The 18,912-nt window shown below is 38.8% G+C and overlaps 1 protein-coding gene across 2 annotated transcripts in view; it reads left to right on the top strand.

Moving 5' to 3' along the window:
* DNAH12 (dynein axonemal heavy chain 12) overlaps positions 1-18,912 on the top strand; it is a 231,404-nt gene that overhangs the window by 121,849 nt on the left and 90,643 nt on the right. For both annotated transcript variants that reach the window (XM_027587796.2, XM_027587797.1), the window contains 2 exons: positions 14,333-14,494; positions 18,438-18,632. In XM_027587796.2, the coding sequence (XP_027443597.1) occupies positions 14,333-14,494; positions 18,438-18,632 (357 nt within the window). The remainder of the gene's footprint in view (positions 1-14,332; positions 14,495-18,437; positions 18,633-18,912) is intronic.

Below are 18,912 nucleotides of genomic sequence, written 5' to 3'. Positions count from 1 at the left end.
TTGTTGACTGTTTCCTTTGCTGTGCAAAAGCTTTTTATCTTGTTGAAGTCCCAGTAGTTCATTTTTGCCCTTGCTTCCCTTGCCTTTGGCGATGTTTCTAGGAAGAAGTTGCTGCGGCTGAGGTCGAAGAGGTTGCTGCCTGTGTTCTTCTTTAGGATTTGGATGGACTCCTATCTCACGTTCAGGTCTTTCAACCATTTGGAGTCTATTTTTGTGTGTGGTGTAAGGAAATGGTCCAGTTTCATTCTTCTGCATGTGGCTGTCCAATTTTCCCAACACCATTTGTTGAAGAGACTGTCTTTTTTCCATTGGACATTCTTGCCTGCTTTGTCAAAGAGCAGTTGACCATAGAGTTGAGGGTCCATTTCTGGGCTCTCTATTCTGTTCCATTGATCTATGTGTCTGTTTTTGTGCCAGTACCATACTGTCTTGATGATGACAGCTTTGTAATAGAGCTGGAAGTCCGGAATCGTGATGCCGCCAGCTTTGCTTTTCTTTTTCAACATTCCTCTGGCTATTCGGGGTCTCTTCTGGTTCCATACAAATTTTAGGATTATTTGTTCCATTTCTTTGAAAAAAGTGGATGGTATTTTGATGGGGATTGCATTGAATGTGTAGATTGCTCTAGGTAGCATTGACATCTTCACAATATTAGTTCTTCCAATCCATGAGCATGGAACGTTTTTCCATTTCTTTGTGTCTTCCTCAATTTCTTTCATGACTATTTTATAGTTTTCTGAGTACAGATCCTTTGCCTCTTCGGTTAGATTTATTCCTAGGTATCTTATGGTGTTGGGTGCAATTGTAAATGGGATCAACTCCTTAATTTCTTTTTCTTCTGTCTTGTTGGTGTATAAGAATGCCACTGATTTCTGTGCATTGATTTTATATCCTGCCACTTTACTGAATTCTTGTATGAGTTCTAGCAGTTTTGGGGTGGAGTCTTTTGGGTTTTCCACATAAAGTATCTTATCATCTGCAAACAGTGAGAGTTTGACTTCTTCTTTGCTGATTCGGATGCCTTTGATTTCTTTTTGTTGTCGGATTGCTGTGGCTAGGACTTCTAATACTATGTTGAATAGCAGTGGTGAGAGTGGACATCCCTGCCGCGTTCCTGACCTTAGGGGGAAGCTCTCAGTTTTTCCCCATTGAGAATGATATTCGCTGTGGGTTTTTCATAGATGGCTTTTATGATATTGAGGTATGTACCCTCTATCCCTATACTCCGAAGAGTTTTGATCAAGGAAGGATGTTGTACTTTGTCAAATGCTTTTTCTGCATCTATTGAGAGGATCATATGATTCTTGTTCTTTCTTTTGTTAATGTATTGTATCACATTGATTGATTTGCGGATATTGAACCAAGCTTGCAGCCCAGGGATAAATCCCACTTGGTCGTGGTGAATAATCATTTTAATGTACGGTTGGATCCTATTGGCTAGTATTTTGGTGAGAATTTTTGCATCCATGTTCATCAAGGATATTGGTCTGTAATTCTCCTTTTTGATGGGGTCTTTGGTTTTGGGATCAAGGGAATGGTGGCCTCATAAAATGAGTTTGGAAGTTTTCCTTCCATTTCTATTTTTTGGAACAGTTTCAGGAGACTAGGTATTAATTCTTCTTTAAATGTTCGGTAGAAATCCCCTGGGAAGCCATCTGGCCCCGGGCTTTTGTTTTTTGGGATTTTTGATGACTGCTTCAATTTCCTTAGTGGTTATAGGTCTGTTCAGGTTTTTTATTTCTTCCTGGTTCAGTTTTGGTAGTTGATACATCTCTAGGAATGCATCCATTTCTTCCAGGTTATCTAATTTGCTGGCATATGGTTGCTCATAATATGTTCTTACTCATTTCTAAATTTAGTTATTGAATTTTTTCTCTTTTTTCTTAATCTATCTAAGGTTTTGTCAATTTTGTTGATTTATTTTTTTTAAAGATTTTATTTATTTGACAGAGAGAGCCACAGCAAGAGAGGGAACACAAGCAGGGGGAGTGGGAGAGGGAGAAGCAGGCTCCCACTGAGCAGGGAGCCCGATGTGGGGCTCAATCCCAGGACCCTGTGACCATCACCTGAGCCGAAGGCAGACGCTTAATGACTGAGCCACCCAGGCGCCCCAATTTTGTTGATTATAAAAAAAAAACAACTCTAAGTTCCATGATTCTTTTCTATTGATTTTTTATCCTCTCTTTTGTTTACCTCTGCCCTAATCTTTATTATTTCCTTCCTCCTGCTAGCTTTGAGTTTACATTTGTTCATGTTTTGAAGTTCCATGAGGTATAAAGTTAAGTTGTTGATTTGAGATCTTTCTTCTTTTTTTAATGTGTTTACAGCTATAACTTCCCTCTTAGCACCGCTTTTGCTGCATTTTTTAAAAGATTTTTTAAAATTTTTATTTATTTGAGAGAGAGAGAGAGAACGAGCAGGGGTGCGGCAGGCAGAGGGAGAGGGAAAAGCAGGCTCCCTGTTGAGCAGGGAGCCTGACGTGGGACTGGATCCCAGGACACTGGGATCATGACCTGAGCCGAAGGCAGATACTTAACCTGTTGCCACCCAGGTGCCCCCTTTTGCTGCATTTTATAAGTTTTGATATGTTGAGTCTTCATATTCCTTTGTTTCAAGAACTTTTCTGATTTCCCTCTGATTTCTCCTTTGATCTATTGTTTAAGGGTGTGTTGTTTAATTGCTGTGAATTTTTAGACTTTCCAATTTTCCTTCTGCTGTTGATTTACAGTTTCATTCCATTGTGATTAGAAAAAAATGCTTGATTTGACATCAGTCTTCTTAAATTTATTAAGACTTATTTTGTGGTCTAATATGTGATCTGTCCTAGAGAATGTCCTGTGTGCCCTAGAGAAGAATGTGTATTCTGCTGTTGTTGGATGGACTGTTCTCTATATGTCTGTGAGGTCCAACAGGCTATAGTGTTATTCAAATACTCTATTTTCTTATTGATCTTTTGTCTGCTTGTTCTGTCCCTTATTGAAAGTAGAGTATTGAAGGTCTCCTACTATCATGTTGCTATTTCTTCCTTCAATTCTGTAAATGTTTGCTTCATATATTTAGGAGCTCAGATCTTTGGTGCATAAATATTTATAATTGTTACATATTCCTGACAAATCAATCCTTTTACCATCACGTAATGTTTCTTGTCACTTATGACAGTTTTTTACTGACAATTTTGTCTGATATTAGTATAGTCACTCTGCTCTCCTTCGGTTGCCATTTGCATGGAACATCTTTTCCATCCTTTCTCTTTCAGCCCTTGTGTCCTTGGGTCTAAAGTGAGTCTCTTCTAAGCTGCACACCATTGGATCCTGTTTTTTAAATCCATTCAGCCAAACTATGTATTTTGACCGGGGAGTTTAATCCGTTTGCATTGAAAGTCATTGCCGATAGGGAAGAATTTACTATTGGCATTTTGTTTCTGTTTGCTCTATGTTTGTAGTTTTTTTGTCCCTCATTTCCTCTTCCTGCCTGCCTTTGTGTTTTGTTGATTGTTTGTAGAGATATACTTTGATTCCCTTCTCATTTCCTTTTGTGTATACTCTACAGATTTTGGAGGGAGGGAAGGGAGTTACTCTTGTGATTACATAAGACATCTTAAAGTAATAACAACCTATTTTAAACTGATAACAACCGCAATCACATACAAAAACGACTCCTTTACATCTACCCCTCCTTTATTGTTATTGATGTCACAAATTATGTCTTTATAGATTGTGTACCCATTAACATAAAGGTTTATAAAGGTTTTTATGCTTTTAGATTCTAGACTCTGTGTAAGAATTAAAAGTGAATTTATACACTAAAATCACAATAGTATAGAATTCTATATGTCCATATATTTACTGGAGAACTTTACACTTTCATATGGCTTTGTGTTGCTATCTAGCATCCTTTTATTTCAACTTGAAGGACTCCCGTTAGCATTTCTTGAGGGGCACATCTAGTGGTAATGAATTCCCTCAGCTTCTATCTGAGACGTTCTTAATTTCTTTATTTTTGAAGGACAGTTTTTCCAGGTACAGTATTCCTGATGGACAGATTTTTTTTCTTTCGGTAGTTTGAATATACTACCCCACTCCCTTCTTGCTTACAAGATTTCTGCTCAGAAATATGCTGATAATCTTATGAAAGTTCCCTTGTATGTGAAGTGTTGTTTTTCTATTGCTGCTTTCAAAGTTCTCTCTTTATCTTTGACTTTCAACAGTTTGATTATAATGTGTCTTGTTGTGTGAGTCTAGTTGAGTTTATTCTAGTGGGAGTTTGTTGAGCTTCTTGAATTTCTATTTCTATCCTCATTTGTTCATTTCTATCCTCAGATTTAAGAAATTTGGGGACATTATTTCTTTAAATAAGTTCTCTGCCTCTTCCCCCTCTTTTCTCCTTTTGATACTCTCATAATGTGTATATTAATCCACTTAATGGTATCCCATAAGTCTCTTGTTATCTTTTAATAGTTCATATTTCTGTTGATAGTCACATTTTGTCCGTGCATTATTTTCCTGATTTCCTTTAGTTGTCTATCTGTATTCTGTTTTAGCTTATTGAGCATCTTTAAAAGTTATTTTGAATTTCTTTTTATGCAATTCTTTTTTTTTAATGTTTTATTTATTTATTTGACAGAGAGAGACACAGTGAGAGAGGGAACACAAGCAGGGGGGAGTGGGAGAGGGAGAAGCAGGCTTCCTGCTGAGCAGGGAGCCCAATGCGGGGCTCGATCCCAGGACCCTGGGGTCATGACCTGAGCCGAAGGCAGATGCTTAATGACTGAGCCACCCAGGCACCCCTTGTTATGCAGTTCTTAGATCTGTTTTTGTTGTTGTTTTGTTTTGGTTTTTTTAGTGTTCATTTTGGTTTTTTGATAAGGCCATGTTTCCCTGTTTCTTTGTATGTCTTGTGATCTTTTGAGTTTTGAGCACTTGATAAATCACCACATCTCCCAATCTTTATGGACTGGCTTCATACAGGGAGGAATCTTCATCAGTCACCATGCTAGAATTTCTGAGATGTCTCAGAACTTTTTTTTGGGGGGGGGGTTGCATCTTCTTTTGAGTTGTGCATGAGCTTTTACATATTCTAATATATACAGGTGATTTTGGCTACCTTAATTTCCTGTTTCTTCTCATGATCTGTTGGTTTTGGCCTTTGTTGTATTCCTCTGCCCCTAACCTCTTGCTCCCCCTGATACCATCCTGTGGAACTTCAGTCTCTGATGCTCCATTGAGCCAGGGCACTTGCCTCTGTTTTCAGTGGCCTCCAACCTCATATCAGAGCTAAGCCCTGTTCCTATCAGTACCCTGAGTCAGGTGAGACAGAAATGAGTCCCTCAGGCAGCCCCTAGACAAGCCAGAATGCTGAAAGCAGTTTCACTCTATTCTTTCTGTGTGAGGAAAAAGCCAGAATTGATGGTATTCTCCTGATTGTGTTGCTCTATGCTAGGAGAGAAGGGGCTAGGGTAAGAAAAATGCAGTGAATTTTCTTACCCTCTTTGCATTGTTCATTCTCTTTTATTATGCATTTATGGGGGTGCTGTACCTAATAACTGGTTTCTAGAGTTCTACAAAGGTATTTTGGTATTTACATTGCTAATGGTGTCTTCATGGGACAATGAGGACCTGGAGCTTCCCAGTCTGTCATCTGACTGATGGTCACTCCCTAGTTTCTTTATTTGTAAAATTTGGATAATATCACGTATTTCATAGGTTGTTATGATTACATTATACAAATGTAGGATTCTTGGCATATAACTAGTATTTTGGAAATGTTTCCTCTTTTCCTGTTTGGAAATAGTTTCACACATTGTATGTTTGAATATGAATTTAAGTATAACAATGTTTATACCAATAAGTTAAATCTGTTTTTATTGTATCTTTCTATTTATTTCTATATAATAATTTTAAAAATAAAGCTGACATGATTAGATGTAATACTTCTTTGAAAACTAGTTTTAGTGATAGAAAAGTATTTCTAGGAACACAACAACGTGCATTTTGGAGGATGGCTTTAACGGGAAAAAGCAGTTTTGTATAATATTAAAATTGAGCCTTTATTTAAGTGATATGATTTATTTTAATTTTTTTATTCTATTTAATTTTAATATGTTATGTTAGTCACCATAGAATAGATCATTAATTTTTATTTATTTATTTTTTAAATAATTTTTTATTGTTATGTTCATCATCATACATTACATCATTAGTTTTTGATGTAGTGTTCCATGATTCATTGTTTGTGCATAATACCCAGTGCTCCACGCAGAATGTGCCCTCCTTAATACCCGTCACCAGGCTAGCCCATCCCCCCACCCCCTTTCCCTCTAGAACCCTCAGTTTGTTTTTCAGAGTCCATCATCTCTAATGGTTCATCTCCCCCTCCGGCTTACTCCCCTTCATTCTTCCTCTCCTGCTATCTTCTTCTTTTTTTTTTCTTAACATATATTCATTATTTGTTTCAGAAGTACAGATCTGTGATTCATCAGTCTTGTACAATTCACAGCGCTCACCATAGCACATACCCTCCCCAATGTCTATCACCCAGCCACCCCATCCCTCCTACCCCCCACCACTCCAGCAACCCTCAGTTTGTTTCCTGAGATTAAGAATTCCTCATATCAATGAGGTCATATGATACATGTCTTTCTCTGATTGACTTATTTCACTCAGCATAACACCCTCCAGTTCCAGCCACGTCGTCACAAATGGCAAGATCTCATTCCTTTTGATAGCTGCATAATATTCCATTGTGTATATATACCAGTTCTTCTTTATCCATTCATCTCTCGATGGACATCTTGGCTCTTTCCACAGTTTGGCTATTGTGGACATTGCTGCTATAAACATTGGGGTGCACGTACCCCTTCGGATCCCTACATTTGTATCTTTGTGGTAAATACCCAGTAGTGCATTGCTGGATCGTATGGTAGCTCTATTTTCAACTGTTTGAGGAACCTCCATACTGTTTTCCAGAGTGGTTGCACCAGCTTGCATTCCCACCAACAGTGTAGGAGGGTTCCCCTTTCTCCGCATCCCGGCCAATATCTGTCGTTTCCTGACTTGTTAATTTTAGCCATTCTGACTGGGGTGAGGTGGTATCTCACTGAGGTTTTGATTTGGATTTCCCTGATGCCGAGCGATGTTGAGCACTTTTTCATGTGTCTGTTGGCCATTTGGATGTCTTCTTTGGAAAAATGTCTGTTCATGTCTTCTGCCCATTTCTTGATTGGATTATTTGTTCTTTGGGTGTTGAGTTTGATAAGTTCTTTATAGATTTTGGATGCTAGCCCTTTATCTGATATGTCATTTGCAAATATTTTCTCCCATTCTGTCGGTGGTCTTTTGGTTTTGTGGACTGTTTCTTTTGCTGTGCAAAAGCTTTTTATCTTGATGAAGTCCCAATACTTCATTTTTGCCCTTGCTTCCCTTGTCTTTGGTGATGTTTCTAGGAAGAAGTTGCTGCGGCTGAGGTCGAAGAGGTTGCTGCCTGTGTTCTTTAGGATTTGGATGGACTCCTGTCTCACGTTTAGGTCTTTCAACCATTTGGAGTCTATTTTTGTGTGTGGTGTAAGGAAATGGTCCAGTTTCATTCTTCTGCATGTGGCTGTCCAATTTTCCCAACACCATTTGTTGAAGAGACTGTCTTTTTTCCATTGGACATTCTTGCCTGCTTTGTCAAAGAGCAGTTGACCATAGAGTTGAGGGTCCATTTCTGGGCTCTCTATTCTGTTCCATTGATCTATGTGTCTGTTTTTGTGCCAGTACCATACTGTCTTGATGATGACAGCTTTGTAATAGAGCTGGAAGTCCGGAATCGTGATGCCGCCAGCTTTGCTTTTCTTTTTCAACATTCCTCTGGCTATTCGGGGTCTCTTCTGGTTCCATACAAATTTTAGGATTATTTGTTCCATTTCTTTGAAAAAAGTGGATGGTATTTTGATGGGGATTGCATTGAATGTGTAGATTGCTCTAGGTAGCATTGACATCTTCACAATATTGGTTCTTCCAAGCCATGAGCATGGAACGTTTTTCCATTTCTTTGTGTCTTCCTCAATTTCTTTCATGACTATTTTATAGTTTTTTGAGTACAGATCCTTTGCCTCTTCGGTTAGATTTATTCCTAGGTATCTTATGGTGTTGGGTGCAATTGTAAATGGGATCAACTCCTTAATTTCTTTTTCTTCTGTCTTGTTGGTGTATAAGAATGCCACTGATTTCTGTGCATTGATTTTATATCCTGCTACTTTACTGAACTCCTCAATGAGTTCTAGCAGTTTTGGGGTGGAGTCTTTTGGGTTTTCCACATACACTATCATATCATCTGCAAAGAGTGAGAGTTTGACTTCCTCTTTGCCAATTTGGATGCCTTTGATTTCTTTTTGTTGTCTAATTGCTGTGGCTAGGACTTCTAATACTATGTTGAATAGCAGTGGTGAGAGTGGACATCGCTGCCGCGTTCCTGACCTTAGGGGAGAAGCTGTCAGCCTTTCCCCATTGAGAATGATATCCGCTGTAGGTTTTTCATAGATGGCTTTTATGATATTGAGGTATGTACTCTCTATCCCTATACTCTGAAGAGTTTTGATCAAGAAAGGATGTTGTGGGCGCCTGGGTGGCTCAGTTGGTTAAGCGACTGCCTTCGGCTCAGGTCATGATCCTGGAGTCCCTGGATCGAGTCCCGCATCGGGCTCCCTGCTCGGCAGAGAGTCTGCTTCTCCCTCTGACCCTCCCCCCTCTCATGTGCTCTCTCTCTCATTCTGTCTCAAGTAAATAAATAAAATCTTAAAAAAAAAAAAAAAGAAAGGATGTTGTACTTTGTCAAATGCTTTTTCTGCATCTATTGAGAGGATCATATGATTCTTGTTCTTTCTTTTGTTAATGTATTGTATCACGTTGATTGATTTGCGGATGTTGAACCAAGCTTGCAGCCCAGGGATAAATCCCACTTGGTCATGGTGAATAATCCTTTTAATGTACTGTTGGATCCTATTGGCTAGTATTTTGGTGAGAATTTTTGCATCCATGTTCATCAAGGATATTGGTCTGTAATTCTCCTTTTGATGGGGTCTTTGTCTGGTTTTGGGATCAAGGGAATGGTGGCCTTATAAAATGAGTTTGGAAGTTTTCCTTCCATTTCTATTTTTTGGAACAGTTTCAGGAGAATAGGTATTAATTCTTCTTTAAATGTTTGGTAGAATTCCCCTGGGAAGCCATCTGGCCCTGGGCTTTTGTTTCTTGGGAGATTTTTGATGACTGCTTCAATTTCCTTAGTGGTTATAGGTCTGTTCAGGTTTTTTATTTCTTCCTGGTTCAGTTTTGGTAGTTGATACATCTCTAGGAATGCACCCATTTCTTCCAGATTATCTAATTTGCTGGCATAGTGTTGCTCATAATATGTTCTTATAATTGTTTGTATTTCTTTGGTGTTGGTTGTGATCTCTCCTCTTTCATTCATAATTTTGTTGATTTGGGTCATTTCTCTTTTCTTTTTGATCAGTCTGGCCAGGGGTTTATCAATCTTGTTAATTCTTTCAAAGAACCAGCTCCTAGTTTCGTTGATCTGTTCTATTGTTCTTTTGGTTTCTATGTCATTGATTTCTGCTCTGATCTTTATGATTTCTCTTCTCCTGTTGGGTTTAGGCTTTATTTGCTGTTCTTTCTCCAGCTCCTTTAGGTGTAGGGTTAGGTTGTATATTTGAGACCTTTCTTATTTCTTGAGAAAGGCTTGTATTGCTATATACTTTCCTCTCAGGACTGCCTTTGCTGTATCCCAAAGATTTTGAACAGTTGTGTTTTCATTTTCATTGGTTTCGATGAATTTTTTAAATTCTTCTTTAATTTCCTGGTTGACCCATTCATTCTTTAGTAGGATGCTCTTTAGCCTCCATGTATTTGAGTTCTTTCCGACTTTCCTCTTGTGATTGAGTTCTAGTTTCAAAGCATGTGGTCTGAAAATATGCACGGAACAATCCCAGTCTTTTGGTACCGGTTGAGACCTGATTTGTGACCTAGGATGTGATCAATCCTGAAGAATGTTCCATGGGCACTAGAGAAGAATGTGTATTCCGTTGCTTTGGGATGGAATGTTCTGAATATGTCTGGGAAGTCCATTTGGTCCAATGTGTCATTTAAAGTCTTTATTTCCTTGTTGATCTTTTGCTTAGATGATCTGTCCATTTCAGTCAGGGGGGTGTTAAAGTCCCCCACTATTATTGTATTGTTGTCAATGTGTTTCTTTGCTTTTGTTATTAATTGCCTTACAGAACTGGCTGCTCCCATGTTAGGGGCATAGATATTTACAATTGTTAGATCTTCTTGTTGGATAGACCCTTTAAGTAGGATATAGTGTCCTTCTTCATCTCTCATTACAGTCTTTGTTTTAAAATCTAATTTGTCTGATATAAGGATTGCCACCCCAGCTTTCTTTTGGTGTCCATTAGCATGGTAAATGGTTTTCCACCCCCTCACTTTCAATGTGGGGGTGTCTTTGGGTCTAAAATGAGTCTCTTGCAGACAGCATATCGATGGGTCTTGTTTTTTAATCCAATCTGATAGCCTGTGTCTTTTGATTGGGGCATTTAGCCCATTTACATTCAGGGTAACTATTGAAAGATATGAATTTAGTGCCATTGTATTGCCTGTAAGGTGACTGTTACTGTATATTGTCTGTGTTCCTTTCTGATCTTTGCTGCTTTTAGGCTCTCTTTTTGCTTAGAGGACCCCTTTCAATATTTCTTGGAGGGCTGCTTTCGTGTTTGCAAATTCCTTTAGTTTTTGTTTGTCCTGGAAGCTTTTTATCTCTCCTTCAATTTTCAATGACAGCCTAGCTGGATATAGTATTCTTGGCTGCATATTTTTCTCATTTAGTGTTCTGAAGATATCATGCCAGTCCTTTCTGGCCTGCCAGGTCTTTGTGGATAGGTCTGCTGCCAATCTAATTTTTCTACCATTGTAGGTTACATATCTCTTCTCCCGAGCTGCTTTCAGGATTTTCTCTTTGTCTCTGAGACTCGTAAATTTTACTATTAGATATCGGGGTGTTGACCTCTTTTTATTGATTTGAGAGGGGTTCTCTGTGCCTCCTGGATTTTGATGCCTGTTTCCTTCCCCACATTAGGGAAGTTCTCTGGTATAATTTGCTCAATATACCTTCTGCCCCTCTCTCTCTTTCTTCTTCCTCTGGAATCCCAATTATTCTAATGTTGTTTCGTCTTATTGTATCGCTTATCTCTCGAATCCTGCCCTCGTGATCCTGTAGTTGTTTCTCTCTCTTTTTCTCAGCTCTTTATTTTCCATCATTTGGTCTTCTATATCGCTGATTCTCTCTTCTGCCTTATTTATCCTAGCAGTTAGTGCCCCGATTTTTGATTGCACCTCATCAATAGCCTTTTTGATTTCCACTTGGTTAGATTTTAGTTCTTTTATTTCTCCAGAAAGGGTTTCTCTAATAACTTTCACGCTTTTTCAAGCCCAGCTACTGTCTTTAAAGTCATGATTCTGAACTCTAGGTCCGACATCATACTAATGTCAGTATTGAGTAGGTCCCTGGCAGACGGTACTACCTCTTGTTCTTTTTGCTGAGGTGATTTTTCTCGTCTTGTCATTTTGTCCAGAAGAGAATAGATGAATGAGAGAACAGAATGCTAACAGGTTAACAACGTCTCCAGCAAATATACTCTATAGAAATCAGAAAAGACCTGAAACCACGGGACAAGAAAGGGAAAGAAAGAAGAAAGAGGAAAAGAAAAGGAAAAAGAAAAAGATAAAAACAAACAAAAACAGAACAAAACAAAAAAAAACAGAATATGATCAAATATGATCAGGCTAGTGCATAGATCAGTGCCACACACTAGATTTTGGGAGTCTTTTGGTCTGTTAGAAGAAAGTGCCTGCTAAAATTTTAAAGGAAGAAAGACTTTTATATGTACAAAATAAGGGTTGATATAATGAAAGGATGGAAGATGACTGTAAAGATAAAAATTATAAAAGATTTTATAAAAGGAATTGATAAGAAGTTGTTTTTAAAAAGAAAGAAGAAGATTTAAAAAAAGAAAAAAGAAAAAAAAAGGGAGAGAATGTGATCAGGCAGGAGACTAGAACAAAGCCATACACTAGTGATTGAGGGTATATTTTGATCTGTTAGAAGAAACTGTATCTCAAAATTTTAAAGAGAGAACAACTTATATATATGCCAAAAATAAGGGTAACTACTATGAAGGGATAAAAATATGACTCAAAAAATGTTTTTTTAAAAAAGGGATTGATAAGATGTTGATGTTGATGTTTGAAAAAGGGAAAAAGAAAAATTACAAAAAAAACCAGTTAAAAAATTAACTTTTAAAAACTAAAGAATTATGGTAAAAAAGCCATGAATTCTATGTGCACTATTCCCCTAGCGCTGGAGTTCTCCCGTTCTCCTTGATTGGTAAACTTGGTCTTGGCTTGCTGGCTGTTCATGCTGATCTTCTGTGGGAGGGGCCTGTTGCTGTGGTTCACAAATGTCTGCCGGAGGCGGAATTGCCCCGCTCTTGTGAGTCCGGGCTAAGCAAGCTGCTCGGGTTTTCTCTCAGGAGCTTTTGTTCCCTGCAAGCTCTCGGTACAGCTTTGGAGGACCAGGGTGAAAATGGTGGCCTCCCAATCTCCACCCCGGAAGAGCCGAGAACTTGGGGACTCGCTCCTCAGTGCACCCCCAGAGAAAAGCAGTCTGTCACTCCCGTGTCCCCGGTCTCTGGCCGCACTCCGTGCTCACCTGGCCTGTGACCGAGCGTTTCTATCTCTGGCACCGACCCCGTGTGGAGTCTCCAAACCCAGCAGATCCCTGTGGTGTGCTCCCGCGCCGCTCCTCCCGGGGGAGGAAGGGGAGTCTCCCCGGATCTGCCGCTTGTTGGGTCCCTGCTGGAGGAGCAGAGGCCCGACTGGGCCGCGGATCACAGTTTATGGCAACCCCGAGCTGAGAGCCCACGCCTCGGTTCTGTCTCTGCAGCCGGCTTCCCCGCTCCGATACCTGGGAGCTCTGCCACCCTCAGGCACCCCCGGTCTTTCTGTGACCCCGAGGGTCCTGAGACCACACTGTCCCGCGAGGGTTCCACCCCCCGCTTAGCCACTGGAGCGACGTCCCTCAGTGGAGCCGACTTCTAAAAGTTCCGATTTTGTGCTCCGCGGCTCTATCACTTGCCAGAAGCGGCCGATGGAGGCCCCCTCCCCCGCCGTCTATCCTCCCGAATATCGCCTCGGATTTACTTCTCTGCACGTCCTACCTTCCAGAAAGTGGTCACTTTTCTGTTCAGAGTGTTGTTACTATTCTTATCTTCTATCTCCTCTTGAGTTCATAGGTGTTCAGAATGGTTTGATCCCTATTCAGCTGAATTCCTGAGACCAGACGAAATCCAGGTCTCCTACTCCTCCGCCATCTTGCTCCGCCCCATGATATGATTTATTTTAAAGATATAATTTAGAAATAGAGACAGTTTATTTTAAAAATCACATACAGAGTAGTAATGTGTTTTCACCTGAAATATATCCAGTGGAATACTGGCAAATGTTTAACAACCAACTCTCCAGGGGGTTTGGGAGAACCTCTGATGAGTAGCATTTGCCAATTTTTGTGGTGTAAAAACTCCCACCATGGATTATTCAAACTCCTGCCATGGATGATGTCACTGAAAACAGAGTTGGGAAGACTTATGTGTTTGAGCACTATTACATGGTATTTTACTGTATACAATAGATTTAAATAATTTCCATAAGATAGATAATAGTAAGTATAACAGGAAGTGATGAGATTTGTTACCCTTGTTGTTAATATAATTTAATTATAGTTCATATAATTTGATTTTTAATGCTGTTTAAAAATCTGCTTACAAGTTCTGAAATTTTAACAATTAGTTCTAACATCCTAACAAGTCTGCTCCACCATGCTTCTGAGTCCATATCTTTATATTAATTGGGAATCTTTGGTTGCAATTGACAACACAACACAAAAAAAAATGCAGCTCAAACTACCCTAAGCAAAATATGAAGTTATTGGCTTACATGACAGAAGGGTCCAGAGGTAGATAGGGCTTTGACATGGCTGAATTTAGGAGCTCAAATTAAGCCTTCAGTATCAGGCTTGATACTCTGAATCAATGTCTGTGTATAAAAGCTTGGGAAACTGGTCAGTTGGGGTCTCCCACTCAGGGGATGGGAAAAATAGAGGCCCTGAATGATACCCCCCAGAAGTGGAGAGAGGTACCACTCTAAAATTGAGGTGTCATTACCAAAAGAAGGGAAAAGGAAGGGAAAGCAAAAAACAGCACATGTTCACCATATTCTGCTTACCAATGCATTTTTATTTTAAGGTTCTATTAAGGAATGTGGGCATGAGGGGCCAGAAGACAGTCTTTCTAATCACAGACACTCAGATTAAAGAGGAAGCCTTTCTAGAAGATATTGACAGCGTGCTCAATACTGGAGAAGTACCTAACATTTTTGCTGCTGATGAAAAACAGGAAGTGATGGAGGTAAATGCTTTTTAGGGAGTACTGTTCCCAGCACAGATATGTTCTTATCTTGCAACTTTTTCTCGCTCTTCAGGACAATTATAGCTTGCGTACAGGATTTTGGTAATTAAAAACTTAAAAGTGTATTATTTTAATACATCGGGGTTTTTTGGGTAAACTTCAAATCACTTCTACCATACTTATGAGACAGAATTTTTATAATTCCTTTTTTTATAATGATGGCAATTTCATCTGTTTGATCTTATGTCGCATGTGTTATGAGTGACTAGACATTTTAAATCACATCTTAGGGTCACAGAGCTTTGAAACATTGCTTGATTAGTTGTTATGGTTTACCAATGACTAGCAAATTTTTAAAAAGCCTGAACTTGTCTTAACAATTCTGATATATCTGAGAATCATGCTTTGTGACTTACTTGACAAAAAAATACAATTGTGAAGTGCCCACTATTTCAGATGTCTTGTCCTTCTACCCCCATTTCTAATATCTCCCTATGCAAGATCTCTGCTAGTACTTGCTTCTTTCTTGTTGCCATAACTACTGTTAACTACAGAATATATCACTCATAGCTGGATGCTTCATTCCAGTTTCCAGTGATAGCATCTGTAGTAAAATAGATTCGCCCTAGTAGTTCAAGCATCTGCTTTTCTCTTGCGTGGAATTGAACTAATATATATACACATCGTAGTTCCTCCTACATAGGGTTGGTTGTGAGGTCTGAAGATCAAATGAAATGAAGCACTTATGAAGTGTCATGTACTTAGAACACCCTCAGTAAATGGTACATTACCAGTTTGTGGACTGGGGTGGGAAGGAGAAAAGGAATAAAGAAAATATCTCAAGTTCTCTCTTTTATCTGGGTGATGTCAAGGATGTGGCCAAGGCTGCCAAAAAATGGTGAGTCTCCTAATTCATAGGATAAATTCATCCCCTATACTCCCATCTAAGAAATAGTCACCATTGGGGAGTGGGATTTTCTTAGCTCTGCCAAGCTTCCCTGCTCATGTTAGCTATTTATCTTTTCATCTTATCACTTTGCTACAAAACTTTTCCATTGCTTCAGTATTTTTTTTATGCTATGACCCAACAGTGGCCATAAGAACTTCTTTCCTTCACATTCCACCCAAGTCTAGGAACACCAGATTAATTTATCCTCAAGGAAATAGCCATAGTCAGAACACAGTACTGAAATGCATCCCTGTTTCTCTTTGCTTTTTATGCTTATACTTTTAAAATAGAAAAGGTAATATGAGAGAAGTTCTGTTATTTTCTTTCCATACTCTGCATTATCCTGGACATCGCACTTTGGAGATCATGTCCTGGGCTTTGTTTATTTCATCCCTCTGACAAAGATTTTAGTTTAAACCTCCTCACTTCTGATAACTGGCCTCTATACTTGGACTTGACACTGCTTACAGACTCAGCACGTCTCTGACTTCAGCAATAGAGTTCAAGCCTCAGACCTCTGTTTCCAGACTACTTTTCCACTGTTCTTTTTTTTTTTTCTTAAGATTTTATTTATTTATTTGAGAGAGAGAGAAGGAGAGACAGTGAGAGAGTACAGGAGGGGAGGAGAGGGAGAAGCAGGCTTCCCGTGGAGCAAGGAGCCCGACACGGAGCTCGATCCCAGGACCCCGGGATCATGACCTGAGCCAAAGGCAGACACTTAACCGACTGAGCCACCGAGGTGCCCCTACTTTTCCACTGTTCTGTTTGCCTTCCTTGAAGCCCAGGGTCTTTCTCAGTAAAACAGTAACTTCTTACTCACCACTTTTAGTGATATTTTTCTCAGTTCCTTTTAAAAATACTCATTCATGTTTGACATAATTCATTATTCTTCAGCTTACATTAGGGCTCACTCTTTGTGTTGTACATTTCATGGTTTTTGGATAAATGAGTACTGATGTGTATTCACCAGTAAGTATCATACAGAATGGTTTCCCTAACATAAAAATGCCATGAATTCCATCTATTTATTCCTCTCTTCCTCCCCTGAACTCCTAGCAATCTCTGCTGTTTTTACTGTCTCCATCATTTTTAGCTTTTCCAGAATCTTACATAGTTGGAATCATACAGTATGTAGCTTTTTTGGATTGGCTTCTTTCAGTTAACAATGTACTTTAAGGTTCTTCCATATCTTTTTGTGGCTTGATAGCTCATTTATTTTTATCACTGAATGATATTCCATGGAATGAAAGTATCACAGTTTATCTGTTCACCTATTGGAGGACATCTTGGTTGCTTCCAAGTTTGAGCAATTATGAATAAAACTGCCATAAACCTTTTTTGTGCAGGTTTTTGTGTGTTTCCAACTCCACTTTCCCTTGACTGCTATGAAATTTCACTCACTTTGTCTAATTATTTTTTCAGTAACAACTCATTTTCTTACTGCCCCAAATCAGTCCTGCTCCCAAGGTATATGTGTGTGCATGGGGATATTACTCAACCACAGACAGCTTATCTACCTAGAAGCATTAACCATTATTTCTATGTAAATAACCCCCATACTGATATTACCATCCTGACTCTTTCTTGAACTTTTGTTCTGCAGTTACAACCATATGTTACCTTTCTCTATTTGCATGTCCCAGGGTTAACTCAGACTTAATGCAGGTAGACCACCTGAAATAACTTCATAGACTGACACTGATCATAATAATCATAATTTGGGAATGACTATCAGAATGCATATACAGAATCCATTTATAATTTTCCACGGATATAGCTAGCACATAAGGCAGAACATATCTATAATAGAGAATTCTTTTAGAAATCAATTCATTGTAGTAGCAATAGCATTGTGTGTGTATATATATATATGTCTATATATATGTGCTATCAAAAAACTTTCTTAAATCTATTTATAAGATAATTTATTGACTGTGAAATCTTTTGTGCTCTGAACAAGAAGGGTAGCATATAAAAACTAATAGTTACTTACCTATGCGACAAGAACTATTCCAAGTGTTCACACATAGTAACTCATTCAATCCTTCAACATCCCTCTGATGTACTCTTTCCCCCATTTTACAGATGAGGAAATTAAGTTACAGAGAGGTTAAATAACTTGCCCCAGGGTCACATAGCTAATAAGCTGCAAGCTGGGATTTGAATTCAAGAAGTTTGGTTCCGGAGCCATGATGCCCAACCTCGAGTAAGATGCCTCTCTCATATAGAGATAAACAAAGGAAGTTAAAAGTGCTCCTATAATCTCATCACCAGACAACTGTATTAGCATTTTTAAAATATATGAATGTTATAAGAATAAAGTGAGAGAATTCAAACAGCATAAAAATGTCCAAAATGAAAAAAAGAATGATATAAACCAAGAAAAATGTCCAGAATAAAAAGTGACAGCCTCCCTCCCACACTCTCCCTTAAGTCCATCTCACCATAAGTAACATTATGAATAGTTTCTGTGATTGCTTCCATAAAAAGGTGTGTATGTACTTACACATGTGCCTGAGTATTTTTTAAGTTAACAAAGAGGATCATATTATACACACTGTTGTAGTTTGTTCTCATTTTTATCCTGCTGATCTTGTCCTAGCACATACATTGACGTGTCTCCTTTAATGGTTGTATAAAATCACAACATTTGGATATTTTATAATGTTTTTTTAACTGGATGCTTTGGTTGTTTGTTTTTCCTCTTACAAGCAATGTTGAATTATAGTCCTATACATATATCATGGTGAACTTTTTGTGAGTATCTTTATAAATTAAATTCTTAGCAGATATTTGCTTTCAAATTATAGAATTATGGAGTTGGAAGAAGTCTTCTAAGTACAAACTGTATCAAAGAAATTCCACTGATATAAAAAAATTTAAGGGTATTTACAAGGTGAAGAATAAAAATTCTTAATATTCCAGTATCTACTAATCCCATTATCAGCCTGTCCATTTTTGTTTATAAGGTTTTTATTTTCTGTTATTCCCTAGGGTGTTCGCCCTGTAGCTCAGGCTGGCAATAAACACAGTGAACTCAGTCCCTTGGCCTTGTTTGCTTTCTTTGTGAATCGCTGCAAAGATAATCTTCATGTTGTAGTGGCCTTTAGCCCCATCGGAGATGCCTTTAGAAATCGCTTGAGACAGTTCCCATCCCTCATCAATTGCTGTACCATTGACTGGTTCCAGGTTTGTAATTTTGGGGCAGAGGTGGTGGGGGGATGGGAACTAAATCTTTTAGAATTTTTCTGAAATCTTACTCCACCTCTGTTAATATCCATTCAGGACATGTTTCTTGATCACTTACTCTAATGACAGGCATAGTGCTTGGCGCCAGGGACTGGTAAGCCTACAGGATCCCCAGAAGGATCTCACACTCTAGACTGGAAGATAGAAAAGGCAGTTGGCAAATGAGCAGCCACAATTATATAAAAGAGCTATAATCTTGGTGTGCAAAAGTGAATCTCTG

The sequence above is a fragment of the Zalophus californianus genome, chromosome 1 (assembly GCF_009762305.2).
Source record: "Zalophus californianus isolate mZalCal1 chromosome 1, mZalCal1.pri.v2, whole genome shotgun sequence".
Taxonomy (NCBI): domain Eukaryota; kingdom Metazoa; phylum Chordata; class Mammalia; order Carnivora; family Otariidae; genus Zalophus; species Zalophus californianus.
This window is presented reverse-complemented; position numbering and strand designations above follow the sequence as displayed.